This window comes from Diadema setosum, chromosome 7 (assembly GCF_964275005.1).
Source record: "Diadema setosum chromosome 7, eeDiaSeto1, whole genome shotgun sequence".
Classification (NCBI taxonomy): Eukaryota; Metazoa; Echinodermata; class Echinoidea; order Diadematoida; family Diadematidae; genus Diadema; species Diadema setosum.
In genome coordinates this window covers 2,095,319-2,118,889 of record NC_092691.1, presented here as the reverse complement: position 1 = coordinate 2,118,889, position 23,571 = coordinate 2,095,319, and the positions used below count along the sequence as shown (strand labels likewise).

Here is a 23,571-nt window from a genome sequence, read left to right as displayed (position 1 = left end):
CATGCCTTGGAGATACATGTATAATCAGACTGATCTATATAATGGTGAATATTTATTGCTTTTTGTTAAAGAAGTGTGCACCCTTTGGTTTCTCTCTCACTCTAACCACAGCTCCAGCTAATTTGTAATGTTTGGAATATGGTTTTACTCTGAGTTGTAAACCCTTATGATATTATATTGGGATTTGCTGACTGTATATAGCTGTCACTTTTTTTGTGTGTCCATCACATAGGAACTAGGCCTACATTATAGGGCCTTACCACTTGCCACCGCTCCCCCCCCCCCCCTACTTTTTGTTTTTACCCCGGAAGTTGCATCAGAAAATGTCAAGTCATTTTGTTTGTTTTTTATTTGTTGTTGTTGTTCTTGTTTTACCTGTCAGATGATTAATCTTTGGGACTGAAGGAGGCGGCAAAATAAACTGAAGAGAAAAAGAAGAAGAAGAAGAAGAAGAAGAAGAAGAAGAAGAAGAAGAAGAAGAAGTAGAAGAAGAAGAAGAAGAAGAAGAAGAGGAAGAAAAAGAAAAAGAAGAGAGAAAGACAGAAAGAAGACGAAGACGAAGAAAGAAGAAGAAAATCTATGATCACAAGAAGAAGAAGAAGGAGCAGGAGGATGAGGAGGAGGAAGAGGAGGGCTGTTGACACCTTATGGAGAAACTGGTGGAGGATTGATTTTAAACCATGTGAAGTGTCAATAGAATTATCAATTTCCTGCTAAGAATATTGAGAGGTAAAGATTCATATATTCTATTGAAATTCATATCCGCCATTCATAAAGCTGAAAAATTGGACTTTAACTCCTCATGGTTAAGATTAATTGAAGACGCACTTAAACAAGCTGGTCTGTAAAATGTTTGGTTAGGCCAAAATGAAAATTTTAGATTGTGTTTAAACGTGAACTTGCTAAAACTAAGACTCAGTGATATATATATATATATATATATATATATATTTTTTTTTTTTTTTTGGTTAGAAATGGGGAGCGCAGTAAGGTCAAACCGTATTTGCACAAATTTTAGAATATTAAAAAGCAACCATGTTTTTGAAAATCATTTCATCAACCTAAATAAATCTGATGCTTTTATAGTTTATGTAAGTGTCGGTGTATCGCATATGAGATTGCCTGTAAACAATGGTCGATTTAATGCGAACACGTGACATTGTATGCAGTGCACACTTGTCGTCTCACATAGGAGATAATTAAGTTTCATTATATTTTTGATTGCCCTTATTTCCAAAGGGAGAGACGTCTCAAGTTGTATCTGCCCCAAAAGTTAACCAAAATTAGGTTTCCAAGTGCTTTGCACATGACAGAGCTTTTTGATACCAAAAGTACCTCTCAGTTGAAAAACTTAGCAAGATTTATTCGTCTTATCATGTCCCAGTTTTCTAAAAACACTGAAAAAGATAATAAGCACCATAGATAGTACAAAAAGAGTTGGTCCTACACGGACACGTAGCGGTAGGTTAGTGAAGCAACCTTCTTTGTTAAATTTGCAATATTCTATTATTTACATGTAGATTGTCTGTGTATCTTTTCATTTTACTCATATCTGTATTCTCATATACACTATATTATCTTGTATATTTTTTGTCAGGGCCGGCGGAGCGTTTTCAAAAGTGTGGGGGCCCACTTCCGGTTTCATGAGCTAACAAGCAAAAAAAAAAAAAAAAAAAAAAAAAAAAGTCCTCAGCTCATCTCTCCTCTTCCATTTCCGGGTTTCTCCAGCTGACAAGCAAAAAACAAAACAAAAACAAACGAAAACACACACACAAAAAAAGGTCTTCAGTGCAAAAACATAACTTACTGCGCTCACACTTCAAGATCTCTTACTCAGGGCCGGCGCAGTGTTTTCAAAAGTGTGGGGCCCACTTCCGGGTTTCAATTCAATTCAATTCAATAGAACATTTATTTCCAGATCAATTCGTGTAACAGCATGAGCTAACATTCATGAGCTAACAAGCCAAAAAAAAAAGGTTCTCAGCTCATTTTCTCCCCTCCCATTTTAGTGCCGCTTACGTACTCCCAGGTTTAAAAAAGTGTGGGGGCCCAAAGTGATGACACCTTATGTATTCCTTTGTATGATGCACAAAAAGTGTGGGGGCCCGAGCCCCCACGGCCCCCACGGCTGCGCCGCCCCTGTTACTTACCGTACTTCCGGGGCCCAAAGTGATGACACCTTATGTATTCCTTTGTAATGTGCACAAAAAGTGTGGGGCCCGAGCCCCCGCAGCCCCCACGGCTCCGCCGACCATGTTTGTGTTGTTATGTGTAATCTACAAGTATTGTATTCACTGGTTTTCCAATATTCTTTGTTTGTAAGTCTCCTACTCTCATACCCCGAGAGGGGGTCGAAAGAGTCAATAAAATTCACTTCACTTGGTACACCTACTTTGCAAGGAAAACTGGCACATTGTCTGGCTTACGTTCTATATAGATGTTTTGTTGCAGTTTGCATGATAATTACAGTTTATGTTCCATTGCGTTTTCATTATGATTATCTTGATTTTTTATTCTTCCGACCGAACAGCAACTACTGTACCAGTATAGGTTGAAAGAGAAACTGCTAACTTTCGAGACATTACGTAATGCAGTGACCCAAAACATTGCTTGGTTCCTCGCCCATCAACCGTGCGTAGAGGGAAACGTTTACTGTGTGTGCGTGTATCTGTGAGTTGGCCGTGGGACTGAGCTGAGCCGGTGCTGACGGATCGGAATCTAGTGTCGTACCCAAACAAAGTTGCCCAAAGTTGTCCGAACATCTTGAAATCCGGCAATAAAAAGGCAAAGACGATGGATTGCCACGATGATCTGAATCTTACGGTTCCTGTAAGTATCTATAATATGACTAGCCCCGGAGACCCGCCTGCGGCGGGTCAACACTGTACGTTGTACGTTGGGGCTGCTGGTCGCAGTTATAATATGACTTGTACAAATGTGTGCACACAGTATCACTAACATTAACAACAGTTATGGTTGAGGGGTCTAGATATCGCGCACGAAAATTTGAAATGCTCTTATAATAGAAGTTATTCCATAATCGTACCTGAATTTCTCAATGAATATCACGAAAATGCAGAAAAATCACCTCCCAGAATCTCCTGATGATACGATGACGGAGTAGTGCGCTGTCGCCGTTTGTATGTCGGACTTTTTTTTATGCGTTCACCTTCTCGGGGTATGTAAAGATCGCGCAGCTGCCCTATGTAGTTTCATGCGTGAAAGTGTCTGCCCCTCTCTGCGGCTGTAGCGTGCTTCGGCTTTCGTAGAATATTATCAACGATCGATCGAACAAATTACGAATTCTATCGGCTACGATCATACGAACGAGACAAGCGAGACGACACGTCTAGGCTACAACATCCTTAAAAAAAGATTTTAAGCTAAGGTAACTTTTATTTAGGTAAATTATAAGGTAAAAAATTGGAAATTTAGTGAAAAATTTGTTCCAAAAAATTGGAAATTTGGTGCAAAATTTGTTTGAAATCAAAATTTCTTACCTGCTTTCTTCTCATGTTTAGCGGTTGTCAGGTATTTTTATTCCATGGGCGTATCGGCAAATTTTGCGCTTAGTCCTACGCGTAATATTGCTTGCTATACGCAGTTACGCTATGCGCGATCTTTAAGTCCCTGCGCGAGACCTAGTACCCTTACTATTATATAATCACGATAATAGGCCATAGGACCTAGACCACGTTAGTAATAGTATGATGGGGGATTGTGTAAGTTGTATCGTTAGAGGTTCTGAAAATGATACTTAACAGTTCTTCCAAAGCAAAGCTTTTCTTACCCACCGGTTCCAAAGAGTGGTCGTAAATGGAAAAACATCACCATGGTCTGGATGCCAGTACTCAGCGGAGTACCCCAGGGAAGTGTATTGGGTCCACACCTATTTATTGTTTTCATCAACAACATCACTGAATGCGTCAAGGCTACCATTAGCTACACGCAGCCGCTGTCGTGAACAGCGGCTGCACCTCTATTCCTTCGCAGACGTTGTCATTTTTCAGTGTGGTTTTGCGACTCCTTCATGAATATCTTTATTAATCGTGGAAAACTACAATACAAGGAATTATCGTAATCTATGATAATCATTCAATAATCGTTATGTCACATGTGATTTTTTGTTTAATTACGTCAAAAACTCACCGAAATCTGTGGCTGCAATCAGGTCTGTAAACGTCCTTATTGCTTCACTCCTCATCTGCGTGTTATTTGAATGGCATTCACTCTCGTATATTACAACGTACAACGTACATGTAGGTAGTCGGAGAGGCGCCCTCTAGCTCTCCGACTACCTACGTTGTACGTTGTAGTATACGAGAGTGAATGCCATTCAAATAACACACAGATGAGGAGTGAAGCAATAAGGACGTTTACAAACCTGATTTCAGCCACAGATTTCGGTGAGTTTTTGGCGTAATTAAACAAAAAATCGCATACCGATTATTGAATGATTATCATAGATTACGATTATTCCTTGTATTTTAGTTTTCCACGATTAATAAAGATATTCATGAAGGAGTCGCACAACCACACTGAAAAATGACAACGTCTGCGAAGGAATAGAGGTGCAGAAGCGACAGCGGCTGCGTGTAGCTAGGCTACCATCAGACTGTTTGCTGACGATTGCATCATTTATAAACCCATCATATCCTCAGAGGATGAAACTTCTTTCCAGAATGATTTGGATAGTCTTGCAAATTGGTCCAAAACATGGGGCATGAAGTTCAATGTATCAAAGTGTTAAAAGTCCTTAGAATATCTAGAAAGAGGCAACCAGGGTCAAAGGGAGTGGTGATCACTCAATGCTTGGCGAAAAACTTGAAGAAATCAAGGAAGATAACTATTTGGGAATTATCCTGCAAAACAACCTAAAATGGGATAAACAAACCCAACATGCAGCCGCAAAGGCTACAAAAATGCTGAATTTCATTCAGAGAAATTTCTCGCATTGTTCCAAGAGTCAAGACAGTTAAAGAAAATCTGTATAAAACCGTCATCCGACCTCACCTCGAATTGCTACATCGGCCTGGAACCCGGGAACCCAAATAAATGGGGACATTCTCCAGCGAGTTCAACGACGGGCTGCTAGATTTGTTCAAGGTGATTGTAGAAAGCATGCTAGTGTCAGCGACATGTTAAAAGATCTTAAGTGGGAAACTTTGGAACAAAGACACCAGGACCACCAACTCATCACATTCCACAAGATGTTTAGGGGGAAATAGACATCTACTATCTGGAGAACTACACAAGACCTAAAATTGGCAGATCAAGACGCTCGCATACAAAGCAGTTCCAGATAAACCATTACACATCCAAGCCACACCAACAGTCGTTCTTCCCGGAAGTAATCTCCGCCTGGAACAGGCTACCCCAGACTGCCGTTGACTCCACATCAAACCAAAACTTCAAAAATCACATTAAAACCGCCGACTGTTTTAACTCAATAAATAGATCAAATTAATAACCACCGTCCAGCTCTCATCAACCTCCAGTTATATTCCCTAGAGGAAGTGTTGCGGAGGTCTATTTCTACAAGGTACAAGGTACAAGCGAACAAAATCAATTTTTGTCGTAATTATAGAACTTAACTGAAACCCTTGCAAATATATTTTGAACGTTGCAGCCAGCCTCCGTGCATTGTCTGTGGGAATGGATTAACACTGAAGTTTGTTGTTTCTGACTTAAACACGCGCACAAGTTTCACATCGCGCGTGTGATAGAATATTGCGCGCTTCTTCTGGTTTGACAAATCATGAAACAAATCGCCGAATTCTGGTCTAGAGAAGTTACCTCAAAAATTGGTATAAAATATTTATTCAAAAGCCATTGTATTTTATGCTTATTTCATGGGATTTTATTGTGTTTGTGGAAGAAAATTTTAAGTCCGGTCCCACAACGCTTGGTGGTACAATGTTGTACTACCTAACTAGTGTAGTAGTGTACGCGATTACTAGTTAGGATGTTCAAACTTATTCAACCTCTCCACTCCAGTTTGATTGGCCTACCTCCTATTGAGTAAACTCTATTACCCCAAGCTAACAAACCATTTAATTTACTACTAGATTCTAGTTAGGTATGTTGGGGGAGTGCATCTGCATGTCGATGTGCATGTAGGCCTACATGCAGAACTGCGAACCGTCTAAGTAACGTTCGGTGGGTCCATTTCACTTCATGGTAGGGTTGAACGTGTGTTTGTTTTTAGTGAGATTTGGCACTGAAAATATACATGAAAGAAAACATAAAAAAAAAAAAAAAATTCAGCTGATGGACGTATGGATAATGCTAGGTAACAGAGAGATCCAGTAATCAACGGCCATATAATTGAGGTCAGAAAAAGTACATTGCAGTGTAGAGTTTTAGACTCTAGTGCCATGCCAACAGCTGGCCAATCTTGTTCTCACACACATTGCTGCATGATTTGCCAAATGAAAATGTTGTCTCTGACTGGCACGTTTCTCCTTCATTTTCTTCCGCTCCATACCAATGACCCCTTGCTCTTTCTCTTTTCTCTTTCTCTCTGTATAATATTGCCTATCTATCTCTCTATCTGTTATAAAATGTGGGGGTGCTGTAGCATTATAGTGGATAAGACTCCCGACTCCTGATCAGCGAGGACCCGAGTTCGATTCCCTCCTAGTGCTCTTGGAAAAGATGTTTTACTGGTACCCATTGTGTCCCTCTCGACACAGGTGTATAAATGGGTTCCTGGCAATGCTGGGGTATGATAATGGCAGGGCCCGCTGGTAGAACAGTGGCAACACTGAAGAGGCTTCCCTGGGTAAATAAGACATTTATCATTATCATTATCATTATCATTATCATTATCATTATCATTATCATTATCATTATCATTATCATTATCATTATTATTATTATTATTATTATTATTATTATTATTATTATATCTCTCTTGCCCCACCCCCCACAGCTGGACCCTTTGAAGGATTTCTTCACCTGCCCGGTGTGCATGTGTCTCTACCACATGACAGTGATGACGCCATGTGGTCACCGTTACTGTGAGGGCTGCATCCTAGAGTGGATTGACAGAAGGTGAGACACAGCTCTAGTTGCAGACCTTTCTTTTAAATAACACACTCATGGAAGAGAGATCCGTCATGAAGGGTTAACACTCAGTCAGCAAGCACAAACTTAGCAGGTTGCACTCTACATTCTGTTTTGTCAAGCTTGAAGTACAAATCAGTTACTGTAAATGCCATATATTTTGCGAGTCTAAATTTTCACGAATCGGGAATTCCCAACGATTTCGCGAGTGGTTAAATTCACGATCTTGGAGTTCTGTACTGAACGGAGAAGTGTACACGCGCACGTCACGTACACATTTTGGGCAGAGTCAATATTTTCATGTGTCTTTAATTTCGCGAATAGCACCTGACTCACGAAATTCGCGAAAAATAAAAACCTCGCGAAATATTTGGCATTATACAGTAGTTGATTTGATTGCAATACCATGTATTTTGCCATGTATGTTGAATGAAATCATGACTTTACATTACCAACTTTTATTTGCCCAAAAGAAAGATGTACATCATAAGATATTCCACAAATAAACATCCCCCCCCCCCCCCACGGAAGAGAATAAAAAAATAGTTCATATGCGACAAGGTAGTGTACACAGACCAGTGTGTGATGGAAGAGGTTCATTTATCATTTAAAAGAAAGGGCACTAGGAGGTTGCAGTTTATTTGATATGGTGGTGGTGCACTGTGGAAAATTACTACATACATAAACATTCAAAATCTGAAACATAAGAGTAATCATCTGAGTAATACTTGTGCTTTCTCTGTCCTCTATTACTGCAGTACAAATATTCTCTGAGGATCTTATTCTCAACAAGCATTGCTTTTTGTTATGTTTTTTGTTCCACTTTGTCTCATTGTCTCTTATTATTTACAAACTAAGGAAATGTTATTTTTTGCTTATAAATGATATTGTTGTTGATATTACATTAATATTATGCTACAGTATGTCTTAGTGTTTATTGGATATATTTATTTTGTGTTGTTTTTGTCGTGAATATGGAAGAGTACAATTTGAAAAATGAATAAAAAAAACAATTCCATTTCAATGTTTACTCTTCAAATTTAGGCACCGATGCCCATGCTGTAATGCAGTGGTCAAGATCAGCAGTCTGGTCCGAGACACAGGATTCGATGGGTTAGTCAGCGTGATCACGAAGGAGCGAGATCGGGCGGAGGAGGCGTATTTCACCAGTCTCATTGAGAAGTGCAACCCTAGCTCTGATGGGGAGGGGACGTCAGCAGGTGCTCCGGCGTCATTTGTTCAGAGTGGTAAGGGGTGAAAATTGCCGCATCAAGATAGGAGAAGTGGTAGAACAAAAAGCATGCACCAACTGTCACTGCAAAGTGTCCATTTCTTCCCATGCTATTATATTTTTGATGCTGCTTGCCAAGCTAAGTGACGTTCATTCATTCAAGCGTATGGCACGGTGTGCCAGGTTGATACCGTTTGCTGATCATTGCTAGTCACTTGGGGCGAACCACGAGGGGTTGGCATCATTCGTCCGTTTTCTGGTGTGGGTGGATAGGGGGACCACTTCACCGGGTTGGCACCCTGCTCTTTGCGACGAATGAATGAAGTGAGATCTTCTACGTGCATGTGTCGTGGCTATTTAATAACACACACACGGGACCTCCATTTTATGTCCTATCCGAGGGACAGAGTGTTTTGCCTCTCACTAGAGGGGATGGAATGCTTACACACAACATTTCTCAGCTAGAGTCAGGACTCGAACCCGGTGCTCTTGGATGTGAAGGTAGACGAAATACCGACTGAGCCATATCCCCGCCCTTGCCTCCAAAGTAGCTGGATTGCAGGGGCACGCCACAACGCCCGGCCGCCAGTGACTTGAAGAGACAAAGGAAAGTCTTTGCCATCTCGTCCATACGTATAGTTCTTTCCTGTGTACTGATATGTGTAATCGTTCAGAACTGGCGTATCGTGGTGTAACACTCATTTATAATCATGCAAATCATGCAAATTTGCTATTGCTGCTATGCTGATGATATCAGATTCTTCCTAGGGCCTGGCATCCACTATTGCACTGACAAGATTGGGAAAGATTGCGGAAGCAAATAATGTCATTTTGGCATTCTTGTGTGTGAGGCACAGAAAAAGTGTTTAAAATCATTCTTTCATGGGACATTGCTACGAATCGCTGCATATCGACTACAGACATACCTGGAAGTTTTCAAGGAATCAGTCATTCAGGCCACAATTGTTGGGCAAAATGCTGATTGTAGCTGGAAAGAGTGGACACATCTGGGATCACACCAGGAATGCTAAAATCATGGACTAGGACAATCAGGATGACTTTCTAACAACTGTTTAGATATCAGGGCAGACAATATGAGGAAAAAATACAGAATTGAAAATTCTGCACCAACTTTGGAATCATTTTTTTCATATATCTGTTATTAGCAGTCATGTCTTTTCTAAATGTGTATTCTATGTCTTGCCTATGCCCCAGTAGATGCCAGGTTTGAGCAAGTTCAAGAAAGACAAAAATCGCTGCACTATGAACATACCAGAGTCTACCATGCTATTAGTGGTACAAATAGGGTAGTGATTTAGCTCAGTCAGTAATGCATCTGCCTCCACATTCAAAAGACCCGGGTTGAATTCCCGAGTCTCACTGAGCAATGTTATGTGTAGGTATTCCGTACCCTATAGTAACAGGCAGAACACTGTCCATAGGGTAGGACATTACATGGAGATCCTGTGTGCGAGTTAGCCAGGACTCATGCATGTACAGGATCCCACTTCATTCATTCATTACAAAGAGTGGTCTACAATGTACCTACCCACACAAGAAAACGGACGAAAGTTGCTGACTCCTACTCTTAGTGGCTCACCCCAGGTGACTAGCAATAATCAGCAAATGCTATCAACCAGACACATTGTTCCATATGCTTGAATGAATAGTAGTACAAATGGAAAATGCACAGTTTATGCCACCATATATCCACTATTGGTACTGTTTATTATGGCTTCTAAAGTACTGTTTGGGACTTCTTTTGATTTATTTGTTTTTATGAAACAGCTTTCTGTTTGTTTGTTTTTCTTTCTTTTTGTATCACACACAGAAGACATGGATGATGACATTCCTAAGAAGAGTGAAACACAGCTGTCTCCGGTTGAAGAGATCTTACAAAGTGAGTATTTATTCCTTCTTATTGATGGCTTTCTCTGTTAATATGTTTGACAATGTTCACACTGTCTTTGTTTACATGTTTGACAATGTTAGTTCAAATTACCCATTCACAGAGAATCTGAATTATGGGCACTTCTCCCATCTTTGCACAGAGCAATTCAGTTCTGGAGAATTTTTTTATTGGAAAGAGTGATATTCCAAAGTAGCAAGGGGGGGGGGGGGGGGGCAATCAACACATTTGCTGAATGTATGTTGAATTTTTTTTTTGATGGCAGTCAAATTATAAATGTTGTCAAATTTTGTAGGAAAGAGAGCAATCTTGACTATATATTTTTCCCCTATTTTGCTTTGATCTTTGCTGTGTGCAAGTTATTGTTATTAATCAGATTTGCTCACCAATAGAGTATCTACAGGTGACACTAGTGGTCTCTTTTGAAGATTTTGAACTGAACACACATAGTGATTTGTTTCAACATTATAGCGTGCATGCATGCTGTACCTGAGAAAAATCCAGAACAATTTTAAATGAAACACACATCTTTGGTATGACATAGTGAGTTTCTACAGTGTTGAACATAAATGCTTACTTGTGATGTGATTTTTTAACATTAATGCATGCATTAAATAATGCCCTTTTATTTTACAAGTGACTTAGTTTTGTTTCCTGTAAGTACAGAAATTTTCATCAATTTTCCAGTACTTACTTTTGTTGAAAGATGCATACCTGCTTGTACTGCAATCACAAATTTTGAGAAATGCTCAGCTGTTTAGAATTCACTAAATACCCCGTCTACTCTGTTCCTTCTTCCAGAACACATACGCATAGGCATTGTCGAGCATGAGAGGTACTACCGTAAGCTTAAGCGCCAGTTTGAGCGGCAACTCGAGAACGCACAGATGGAGATCAGACAACTAGAAAGTGCGACGGACGAGGCGGCCATCGCTGAAAGTAAGATACGCCCATCGTAATTCATTGAAGACTAGTCCCAAGGACATAAAGGAAATGTGTGCTCCAGCAAAATCTGCTCATCTTTAACAGGTTAATCACCATAGCAGATGTCACCCATAGTGTCAATTCTTGTGGCAGTGTCTTTCTAAATAGTTGTTTGCCTTGAAGACAAAAAAAAAAGAAGAAGATTGTTAAAACATTGAGACATATTTTTGGTCGTGGGGCTTAGGTCATAGATAAGGTAAGTCCTATGGATATTGTTTGGTGATTGCTTGTTTTTGAAATGTTGAAAATTAAATGGGAAGTACATTAATGTGTACAGACTTCATTGTTGTACTGTGCTCTACACACATTGAAATTGGATTTGATGGGAGGCGAAGGGAACAGTGTGTTGAGCACACACACAAAAAAAAATACGTGGAAGGGCAATATGAACAAAGTTCACCTATCAAACTGCATGAAAATTTTTATTGTAAACTTAATCCACATCATTCAGTCAAAGGCAACGGCTGTACAGATGAGATTTCATTAGCCATTGTCATATCATATCATACCTTATGCTTATTTTTTTTTTTTTTTTTTTTAATTCCATAAGAATGAAAGCGCCCTGTGGTAAATGAGATCTTGTCATGGAATTTTTCTGTCTGCCCTCATAGGAGCCCTAAACATCTTTTGACATGTTTTTGTTTTGCTGTATTTTCTGTGGCTCGAACAGAAAACTCATGGCTAGTGAAGAGGCAAGAGTTGAAAGAAGAGTTCGAGAGGTGCATCAAACTTTTGGCGAAGACATACGACAAGTAAGAACAGCTTATTCACAACAAGTCATTCATTTTTCTTTTGATTCTATGATGATGAGCATGACTGGGGCCTGCTTCATAAGATTGAGCATAAGTTGCAATCAATCGCAAATTGCGTTTCATAAACAACTTTGTGATCGATTGCAAGTGACGCTCAATCTTCTGTAAGTTACGCTTGATTTTTCTTTAAATCAAGCGCAGGTGTCTTTATGAAACAGGACTTATGCTCAATATTGATCTTACGCTCAATTTCCCGAGTTATGCTCAATAAATCGAGCCTATGATCAATTGCAACTCTTTATGAAACAGGCTTGTGGGTCCCGTTTCATAAAATTTGCTCTCAACCAGTCATATTCAAGGATTTCAGTAGTTTATAGCAACTAAGACAACTTGCCACTGATAACAAGTTTTATGAAACAGGACCCCTCTCATTGTTCCTTATTTTTGTCTGAGTCAGTTGTTAACCTTAAGTTTGATAGTTTTTCCCTCCGCCAAGGGAGGAGGTTGTTTTCGTTACCGTTGGTTTGTTCTTTGTTAGTTAGTTTGTCCGTGTGCAAAATAACTCAAATAAGTAGTTAACGGATTTGGATGAAACTTACAGGAAAGGTTGAGAATGACACAAGTAACAAACGATTAACTTTTGGTAGTGATCTGAGAAGTTAGGGGGAATTTATGAAGGATTTTTGACATTTTGGCAGGTAGGGTCAATGAACTTGGGAGTTCAGGCTGCGCGTATTTGAGGTTTGCATGTGCGCACTAAAGTGCATGCTCTAGTTTCTGCTAGGGCGAGGCACACCGTACAGCTGAGGGTTTATGACGTAACAAAGGCTTCTATATCGGGAAATCAGGCAACTTTCAGCACACAATGCCATAAGTACGTATGGGTGGAAATCACTGATATATTAATTTTGGAAGAACAAGATCAGTGGTGGAAATGAACTGCATACTTGGCAGAGGTCTGCGCTCTCAGAGTGCTTCTCTAGTTGACCAAGCAATCAGAGTTGTGTGTCTGGAAAATAGTGCAACATATCCCTCTCTCTGTATCATTTTGTGTATATATGGTAAAGTGCCTCCACATATTGACCACTGATGAGGCTGTTTGCCTGTTGTGTGGCTATTATTGACAGACACATAGGCTAACCATGGTCAGAACATGGATTTGAAATTGAGTGTGTCTTCCTAAATTGTGCATCAGCTATGAATTGGCCATGTATTTTATTGATACCAATCTAAATTACTGTCTTTGTATTATTTCAATGGAATTGAATAAAAAATATGTGAGTGTATGTGTGTGAGTGTATGTAGAGACTGTTCTCTTCATACTTAGGCATACTTCAACAAGACTACAATGTATCTTATAGGTTTTTGCATTGTGAGTGTGTTTACCTATACAGTGTACAGAAAAAAGTAAAACACACAGTATAAAGACTGATGTATGTGAGGCAGGGAAGGAGTCTAAACTTAGCAGAATGTTTGGATGTGTTAGTACATGTATGTCTGTGTCATTGTGCCTTGTCACTTCCCTTTCTTTCTCCCTCTCTGCCCCCTTACAATGTAGGTACCTCACTGACCATCTACCAACCCTTGGCACACTGCCCGTCACCATCTTCTTCCGCCTGTACGGCAAAAGCCTGACCGTTGGCGACATGGTCATCCAGCCACATGCTAGGTGAGATGATCATAGCCTCCAGATACATCTTATTACGGCAGTCTGTATTACAACATAGTTCATAATGACTGAATACATACTTTTTTTTTTCATTTAAGTGTCTGATTTAAGTCTAGTCCAGCAGTTCTCAACTTCAGTGTTTGGTAAAGTTCTTAAATTAATATCAGAATGAACCTTTCCCCAGATTGAGCATAACTTACATATTTCTATGTCACATAATAACAAAAGAGAAAGGTGCATGCTTATGACTTTTGTTATTTATCATATTACTTTAGCAGTGATTGACAGATGATAGTCATTGACAGAATCTTGGCTGGAAAGGTCTTTTGTTGGCATATCCAAGTAATCTGCAGAAAAATAGGAGCCAAATTATATAATGTATGGCACGTATTTAGATCATTCTTTTGGCCACATAAGTGATGATCAGGGTATTATAAATAGATACAAATTGATATGCATTTGCATTGCATAGTTCCTTTAATCATTTCTGATGATTTTTTTTACCCTCTCTCCTTGTGTGTGTTTCTGTGTGTGTGTCAGTCTGTCATCCATCAAACAGGACTTGTTCATGAAGGTCAGAGAGAAGCAAGACCGAGTGGCCGTGTACAAGGATGAAAACGTCCACTACCTCCTCATCAGGTAAGATACAAGGAGCCAAGCTGTGCAGTACTGTGTATGGCTGGAATGTTGAGTTTTTATTTCTGAATGAAATTCAGAACTCTGAATGGTACTTAGCAGTCATATACAGTTTTAATTATATTGTAACCAGAGGAAATTGAATGTGAGATGGTTTCCCTGTTCATGTTCTAAAATAAATAAAACCACAAACGAGTCTTGTTTGGTTCATATCATTAAAGGTCACAAATGCAAGTACAGTGCTGGAATGATGTATACGCGTATGAGTGTCTTGCAGCTGTCTGTGTGAATTTTTAAGAAACAGTTGCTTGGTTTTTCTTCCCCCCCCCCCATTGTTCCCCAGACCATATGCAAGGGGTCACATCATGGTGGACGAAGCACTGGTGGCCACGCTGCTGAGCAGACCGAACCCATACTCCAGTGACCCCTCCGACCTTGTCTGCCTCTTGTCCAAAGATAGTATCCCTGTCTTAGAGTACAGCATCCAGCCTGGCAGCCACATCGTCATCTTTGGGGAAGTCAAGCTGCGCAGGTACTGCAGAAACGTTGAATTCTCAGGGGGGAGGAATGCCTGATATGATAAACTGTAATGAGATTTCATGGATTCATTAATCATTTCATCTCATGTAATTCAACCTTAAAAAGATGCGTCTACATTGTACGAATCAAAATTGTTGTACAGTGGAGACGCTGAAATGAGGGTCCAATTCTCTGCGGTATGGGTTGTAATGGTGATGATAATAAATCATTGTTGACTTCACAAACTATATTTTTGTATTTTACTATGTTGCAAGAGCTTAACTGCACTGACCTAAATAATTTAGATGAATGAGTGTTAAATTGACATAAAAGCATAACAATCTACTATCTATACTGTAGTATACTTGTTTGAGGGAGTGTGAGTATATAAACATTATCCTGCTTGACCACAGTGTATTGTTTGAAATGGCCACCTGATGTCGGAGTTATTAGTATCTTCTAGGCGTCTTTCTCAGCTTTTACCATAACTCCCACACCAGCAGTTAAACTGTCTGATATGATTTCCGTTTTCCAGTGAGCTTCCGAAGCCATGTTTTGCATTTCTCTTTGAGGAGGGTGAAGAGAAGACGGACTACTTCTCCTGCAAAGAGTGCAAATTCAACTGTAAGTAAAAGATGTTTATTTGTTTATTTAGTCTTATTTCAACAGGGTAGCCCCATCAGAAGGCAGGTACTGTTCCTCCTGGGGGGCCCTGCACATACAAGCTTAACAGATGACAAAACAATGACATTCATTCATTCATTCACTCACTCTCTCAGTCAGTCAGTCATTCATTCATTCATTCATTCATTCATTCATTCAGTCAGTCAGTCAGTCAGTCAGTCAGTCAGTCAGTCAGTCAGTCAGTCAGTCAGTCAGTCGTCAGTCAGTCAGTCAGTCAGTCAGTAAGTCAGTCAGTCGTCAGTCAGTCAGTCAGTCAGTCAGTCAGTCAGTCATTCAGTCAGTCAGTCAGTCAGTCAGTCAGTCAGTCAGTCAGTCAGTCATTCATTCATTCATTCAGTCAGTCAGTCAGTCAGTCAGTCAGTCAGTCAGTCATTCAGTCAGTCAGTCAGTCAGTCAGTCAGTCAGTCAGTCAGTCAGTCATTCAGTCAGTCAGTCAGTCAGTCAGTCAGTCAGTCAGTCAGTCAGTCAGTCAGTCAGTCAGTCAGTCTAGTCAGTCAGTCTTATTTCAACAGGGTAGCCCCATCAGTAGGCAGGTACTGTTCCTCCTAGGGGCCCTGCACATACAAGCTTAACAGATGACAAAACAATGACATTTACAACAAGTACAAAGATATACAACAATTCTAGATGTAGTACAACCATGACTTACATATTGTTAAGTCATTTATTGAGTCAGTTGTTCCAATCCTTGGTTTCCTATGCTTTATAGACCTTTTGCAAAGAAAAAATTGCAAAACCCTATCAGATATAAGAATTGTGCCATTCCCATGAAAAGACCATTGTGATATGAAAGGAACTAGGTGAATACAAAGGCTATTTTGCTGATAGTTTGTTTTGGGTTATCTTTGCTAATTGATGGAGAATGTGTGCAATTATATGTGCTGATTATCAAGTACAGCTGTAACTCACAACTAACATAGTTCATAACTTTTACAGGTAAGTTGGTTATCACACTGGTCAATACTGCTTTTCTGACCACAAGAGTTTGTCATGCAGCAGGTCCCAGATATCTTTATTATGGCCTGGGTTATTTTACCCTGGATTGGTGATACAATTCTGTCTTTGCTTCAATTTTGATATGGAGTACTGTTAGGCAAGCATTTTTATGCCTCCGCAACGAAGTGGCCAGAGGCATTATGTTTTCGGGTCGTCCGTCCGTCCGTCCGTCCGTACAGCTGTACGTCTGTCCGTCCCGTTTTGTTTTTGTCAATATCTCAAGAACCGTATGGTGGTTTTACGTCAAACTTGGTATGAGGGTATATCCTTGGGGGATAATACTATGTGTGGATTTTAGGGTCAAAAGTCACAGGTTTTTCTCCGTATCTCGCAAATGGTTCAAGGTATCTTCATGGAACTTAGTATATATGCTTGTACCGATGGGCAGTGATTATCTAGGGAAGTTGGGGTCATGGGTCAAAGGTCAGGGGGTTCAAAGGTCAAGGTCAACTCCTCAAAATATCACTACTTTCCTTAAAATGCAATATGTCTGAAGGTTTTTGTTTTTGTTTTAACTTGATGTGTGCACGTATTACCCAATATATATTCTGTGGGAAGTTTCTTGCCAAAAGGTCAAAGGTCAAAAGGTCAAACATCAAGTGAAAGTGCTGAATTGCACTTTTTCCTCCATATCTCAAAAGTAACTCAAGGTATCATCATGAAACTTACATATTTATGCATGTTCAACCTAACAGTGATTCTCTTTGGAACTGTGAGGTCAAGGTCAAAGGCCAGGTTTAGATAATGCTATTTTCCCATTTGATACTGAAATTATACTTTTTCTCAATACCTTGAAAATTACTCAATGCATAAACTTACAAAAGGGTCAAAAGTCAAGTAAAAATCATCAGTTCCCCAAATACCTGCACTCTGACATTTTAATCATTCATCCAATTGAACCTAGTTCTAGGAAAGTGAACATTCAGCACATTTGTGGCAAACCTGTCATTTTAATATTTTGCCAATTGTGTGAAACTGTCATCACACATTGTCAAGACATTGTACTATAGACCTATTAGGAGAACCATGCATTATGGCGGAGGCATATCAGTCGCCGTAGCGATATATCTAGTTTTAGATCATTTGTGAATTCAGGAAGGTCTACTGTCAACACCATTAACCCTAACTTACCTGGGCTATTTAGCAAGCTTGAATTCCTGGGGGGGGGGGGCCATTATGGCCCCCCCTTCAGATCTCGGCCGTTGATCGCGCGATCGCCGCAAAATTTTGCATGAACATAAAGCCGGATGTAATCTACAAGACTGTTAAGTTCAATTTTCAAAAAATTTGCAGTTTTTATTTTAAATTAATTAATTATGCAAATATATGCAAAAAAACTCATTTTCGTCTATAATTGGCTTATAAAAGCTTATGGAATGCTGATTTTTGTTTTAAATTTTCCTAGTGACATTCCGAACATTTGTACGTAAAAAGAAAATCAGTATCAAAATTAATTTCCTATGTTTTCTATTGTTTTATCATTTTTTAATGTATTTCTTTGTTTTTTCGAACTTTTGTTTTTGTTGTTTTTTTCAGCAGAATTTGTCATACACATCTTTAGAAGCATAGCTATACTAAAATACATTTATTTCAGCCATTAAAATTAAAAATATGAATCTTTATATGAATTAATTGAAAAAACACAATTTGTATTGACTTTGTACACAAAATCACGTTTTTGAGCAATTTTGGGGTGGACGAACATTTTTTGAAGGGGCGTGGCTTCGGAACGGTATGCCCGGTCGCGACAAATTTGGTCTCAAAAGTTGCGCGAGACTTGAAAGTAAAAAGTCAGTGAGCGGCGCGGTCAAAAAATTTTGCGCAGCGGAATGGTCGCGGAATTTGTCGAGGGGGGGCCATTATGGCCCCCCCCCAGGTAAGTTAGGGTTAAGTGAGACAACTTCAAATGTCTTGGTTGCAGGAACATTGGTAGCATCAAAGTTAATTTCTTAGTTCTAAGAGTAAATAGCATATGGTGTATATGCAGAGATGACAACTGTTAACCCATTCAATACTGAATTCTGAAATGCCCATAGACTTTACACGCAGGCCACCAGGTTCCCGTACAGAATGGGTTAACTTTTTTGCTCTATTATGTGTTTTTTTTTAAAGCCATAAATACTTGCAGGTTTCCGAGGAAATTTACTGTTTTCCCAAGATTGTATACCACATATGTTAATTGTATGAAAGGTGAAAATTCCGTTTTTCCACTAAAAATGTGCCTTTTCAGTCTTCAGAATTCTGCAGTGCTGTTCACACCCCTCTGTATCAATATATAGGAGATTTTGTTCCATTTTATGATTTCCTCCATTTTGTACTCTAATGGGACTCTCCAGAAGATAAATATCTTGTGTAATCCACTGTCTATGGGAACTCGATGATTCCCGCTGAAAGTCTTTATGCAAGTATTTATGACGATTTGAGAGTTTGGTAGAGATAGGGTTAACACATCCATGCCGATCCTCTTCTCTCTGTAGGGATATGCCGCTCCTGCAAGGAGCACTGTCACAAGGACCATGAGACTGTACCATACGTGATGGGACACCAGCCGACATGGTGAGACAATCGTTTGCAGTGGGACGGGACAGGACATAGTAGAAACACTGGGTTGTGTGATGTGAAGACATTTCTTTGGGTGATCCATTAATTACTGTGAAAGTGGTAATTTTCTGTTGTGTGGAAATTTTCACACATATCGAGTGACATGAAACTAGTGCAAAAATAAAAGTGTGTGAAATCTTTACGTTTTATACCAAATATGTAAAATTTAATGTTTAATCTAAAAAATGGTATATATGTTAAAAGTAGTTTTCTGCATGTTTGCTAGTCTTGTAGCAAGAGTGAATTTGGTGTAATCTGTCATAGTGCATACCAGTGAATGTTTTCCATAGTACTGATATGTGCCTCCAAGCTGTTAACCTGTTGAGGATGGACTGATTTTGCTACAACATGCATTTTCTAAAGACACCTGCCTGAGTATACTCCGGACTCGTCCTCAACGAGTTAAGGGCTGTGGCTGTCTGCAAAATACCAAACACACAAATTTCAACTTTGATTTACAATTGTTTGGAATATTTAATGTCAGTGCCTGTGAGTGATATTATTTTGGAACCATATTTTTTCCCTTCCTCCTTCAGGGCCTGCTGTTACTGTCCAAGAAAGAAAAAGGTATGCTGTTTCTGTCACACTTACAGCATTTTTATGCTTGTGTAATACTTACATTCATCCAGTGGCAGTCACTACAATGTCTCTGGCTTTAAGCCAATGGGAGTGTGTTTGTTTGGTTAATGTTAAATACATTTTCTATGTCCTTTCCGTACCGTCTTGGTTGTATAATCCCATTGTGTAATGATGCATACTGTTGACATGTCATCAGATTTTGTCATTGGAAATAGACATTTCTCAGCATTTTGCAAAGTTCTGTAAACTGACTTTATTGCACTTACGTGATGCTGTACATGCAGGACTTGCCACGCTTCTTGCAGTGGCGGATCCAGAGAGGGGCACACCAGGCCCTGACCCCCTTTTATTATTTTTTTAGACAAAAGAAATTAAATGAAAAAACTGGGGGCACGTGCGCCCCCTTTAATTTTGTAAAGGCACCTCCCCTTTACAGAATTCCTGGATCCGCCCCTGTCTTTTGAAGTGATCAGGAAATAGAGTGGTCCCACTCTCCTTCCAGCCTATAGTATGGACTAGAACAATTTTTTAAGCATTCTTCTGTAAGAAATATCCAGTTGGCATATTTTCCTCTTTGGTAGAACTATAGATTTAGGATTGAAAAGCTTAGCAACACATCCTTTAGTAGCTTGTTGGTAAATTAATTATATTTGACTCTTGTCTGCAACATCTGTCAACTTATTAGGACCTTTTATTTTCAATTGTTTTGCAATTAACTGTAAAGTAGCAGCAATAAAGTCAGATTGGACATCACAATTTAAACTATCTATGATATCTACGCCTTTGAATGTTTCTGAAACAGATGTATGGTGCTATACAAATGCTATGGATCATCATCATCATCATCATCATCATGTTTGTGGGACTAGGGCTTTTGTGTGCCATTGAGCAAGCTGATACATGTATCTGAATGTGTCTCTCTTAATTGTTTTTCCATCATTATTTTCACAGTGTCTTCTACAGGACCAGTGCCACTAGAAGACATGAAATCATGCTGCAGTCAGCCCTTGCCACCCACTGGAAAGCTAGGCTGGGAATACTGATGACAGTAGGCACTGGATATGCAGCTACTAGAGAAGCGATGAACTCTCATACCTCCCTAGTAGGTTCTGGCGTCGATGGTTGGTGTTTAACCCGTTGAGGACGTGTCCCGAGTATACTCGGGCAGGTGTCTTTGGGAAATGCATGTTGTACTTGTAGCAAAATCTGTCCGTCCTCAATGGGTTAAGGTGTATTGAAGACAAATCATTATCTCTGGTGTAAAATCATGTACCTGTAAGCATTTGTGGCGGGAATTAAAGAGAGTATAGCATACAGTTTCGGATGTGAAGTGATTTCATTTGGGCAGCTGGTGTATAGAGGCTTTTTTAGTATGAAAACAAATTGAGTCCTCCGTTTTCTTCCTTTCTTTTTTAGGAAGAAATCTGATTGTAACTTGCATATGGCACAAAGTGCAATGGTATATACTTCAAAGCAAGCTTTCTCTAGCACACAAGACAACCAAAATCCCATGAATGAAGAGAAAATGCTGTACTTCCATCTGTAGGAGGTGCTGGAAATATTTTCTCTATGTTGGCCGACAATTGTTAACCCGAATCCTGACTCCTGATAATGCTTATTTATCGAGTACAACTCCCGGAGGTGACATGGTGCTTCTCTTTTGAGTTTGCTCAATGTGTGTGTTGGCTTCTGCCATGGAACAAACAGAGTGTCTATTTAGACATCTTCATTTATCACCTGTCACAGGCATTCATATGTGGAACACCTTCTACCTATGGGGAACAATCCCGTCTTTCAGCAGTGTTACTAGATGTGGTCTTGATCCGTACAAATAATAATAAAAAAAAAAATCATCTAAAGCCTTAGTGAGAAAGAACCTTTTCATCCTATCTGAATTTAAATTTTAGAATTTGTTACTGGAAACCCTGTAAAAGTAATCTGATGGATCTGAGAGATATGATTATGTTGGCTCTTTAGTGTCTGGCATTCTCTGAATTTCATCACACGTAGTGGAATTCAGTGATTTGTTACTTGCCTTTATGGGAGGTGAATTCTCATTAAAAATACCCTAATTGGGATGCAATAAATCGCTTGTATCAAACCTTTTTTCCAGTGGCTTTTAAGAGGCAATACAATGCAAAGACAACTGTACATGGGGCAGGAGAAAATTGTTTTGTTATACTGTATGAGCTGAAATTTTCGCGTACAGATATTTTCGCGAATTGCTACTTGGAGGACATTTGCGCGTATTGTTAATTTCGCGGTTGCGACGGTCTAACTGAACGTAACTATTTGCGCGTTGTTATTTTTGCGTGTTGTTATTTTCGCAGTTCAAAGGCGATTCGCGAAATTCGCGAAAATAAAACCACCGCGAAAATTTCAGCTCGTACAGTAATCAGAATTTGTTATATCGGTGTTCTTCATAAGAGTCCACTGTAGTACAGGTGTAGTGATAAAATGTGACTAGTGCGAATAGAAATTGACAGTACTGTTCAGTCCTACTCGGTGGTCTGTGAGGTAGTAGCGCAACACTAAACCGTACAACTCCTTGTGTAAGATTTTGATTGGTTGGGAAGAGAATGGGTAAAAAAATTGCATAATGAAGACTTTGTAATTGTTGTTGCGTTTAACTGCTATTATACAAAATTTGTGAGAAACATGTCTTGCATGCTTACATTTTACATGTCACACAGTCAACTGTGTGAATGTGGAACACAAGAGTTAATCACAAATTTATTATTATGTCTCACAGGATGATGTAATGAAGTTTGATGAATACTGTCTACCTCGTGTAGCATTTATTACAGTCAGTAGCTATGGACCTGCCCCAGATTAAAGATAATAAAAAGTTTTGGTACCTCAAGTTTCCCTGAATTTCTGTGTTTCAGGTTCAAGTACCTTTCAAATAACTAACACTGTGAGACTTACTCGCCCCAAAGTGCTCTCATTTCTTAGTAATCATGCAATTAACTGCGACCAGCAGCCCCATACGCATAGCGACCAGCAGCCCCATATGCATAGCGTAATGGGGCTTCGCATTGTAGCATTCAGGATCATGACAGATTTAGTATCGCGGGTAAATATCAACTTAAAATCCAAAAATTCTTCAATTTGAAGACTTACCAATTAAGTTGAAGTCTTGAAAACAGGCTTCGGGCAACGTTTGGTTCCACCAATAGTCCCTTTCTGTTCGAATTGATGACTGAATGTGACCTGGTCGAGAGGACCTTGGGAGAGCTACTACTACGGCCAGCGCATACGCACACATCACATGCGAACAAATTTCAAATCCACGAACGGATAAGATGATTGTGTGCGCATGCGCTGGCCGTCAATTCAGTGTAACTCTCCCAAGGTCCTCTCGACCGAGTCACATTCAGTCATCAATTCGAACAGAAAGGGACTATTGGCAGAACCAAACATTGCCCGAAGCCTGTTTTCAAGACTTCAACTTAATTGGTAAGTCTTAAAATTGAAGATTTTTTTCGGATTTTAAGTTGATATTTACCCACGATACTAAATCTGTCATGATCCTGTAAGCTACAATGCGAAGCCCCATTTAGCTATGCGTATGGGGTTGCTGGTCGCAGTTGGCTACTCAGTATGCGTATGGGGCTGCACGCTGCTGGTCGCAGTTATCATGCAATAATGGTTTCGTACAATACGTGTACTACCTCGCCGCCGTATGGCGGCGGCTCTGGTACGAAACCATTATTGCATGATTACTAAGACATGAGAGCACTTTGGGGCGAGTAAGTCTCACAGTGTTAGTTATATGAAAGGTACTTTAACCTGAAACACAAACTAAGACAAGGAAATTCAGGGAAACTTTTGAGGTAATACCAAAACTTTATATTATCTTTAATATTCATGTAATCTCCATTTGGGACCAGAAGTACATTTACATGCACCGTTTCGATCAACTTTAAAGAAAACCAAAACC

At 39.6% G+C, this 23,571-nt stretch overlaps 1 protein-coding gene across 2 annotated transcripts; it reads left to right on the top strand.

Annotated features, from left to right (window-relative positions):
• Window positions 1-2,696: 2,696 nt before the first annotated feature.
• Window positions 2,697-22,458, top strand: LOC140230419 (uncharacterized). Of its 2 annotated transcripts, none has more exons than XM_072310571.1 (13): window positions 2,697-2,829; window positions 6,935-7,056; window positions 8,113-8,315; window positions 10,131-10,199; window positions 11,010-11,147; window positions 11,863-11,944; window positions 13,503-13,613; window positions 14,154-14,252; window positions 14,593-14,781; window positions 15,304-15,392; window positions 18,926-19,004; window positions 19,586-19,616; window positions 20,580-22,458. In XM_072310571.1, the coding sequence occupies exons 1-13, from the start codon at window positions 2,794-2,796 to the stop codon at window positions 20,604-20,606; spliced, it is 1,275 nt and encodes a 424-aa protein (XP_072166672.1). In that variant the 5' UTR covers window positions 2,697-2,793; the 3' UTR covers window positions 20,607-22,458. The 2 variants fall into 2 exon arrangements, with proteins under 2 accessions (XP_072166672.1, XP_072166671.1); XM_072310570.1 differs by lacking the exon at window positions 2,697-2,829 and adding an exon at window positions 6,436-6,784.
• The last annotated feature ends 1,113 nt before the right edge of the window (window positions 22,459-23,571 follow it).

What these genes read in the sequence shown, in the direction of transcription:
- LOC140230419 (XM_072310570.1), top strand. Translation starts at nt 6,704, where the DNA reads ATGGGTTCCTGGCAATGCTGGGGTATGATAATGGCAGGGCCCGCTGGT. An exon ending in GGCGTCATTTGTTCAGAGTG is followed by an intron (nt 8,316 to 10,130) that starts GTAAGGGGTGAA and finishes TATCACACACAG; the next exon opens with AAGACATGGATGATGACATT. An exon ending in ATGGGACACCAGCCGACATG is followed by an intron (nt 19,005 to 19,585) that starts GTGAGACAATCG and finishes TTCCTCCTTCAG; the next exon opens with GGCCTGCTGTTACTGTCCAA.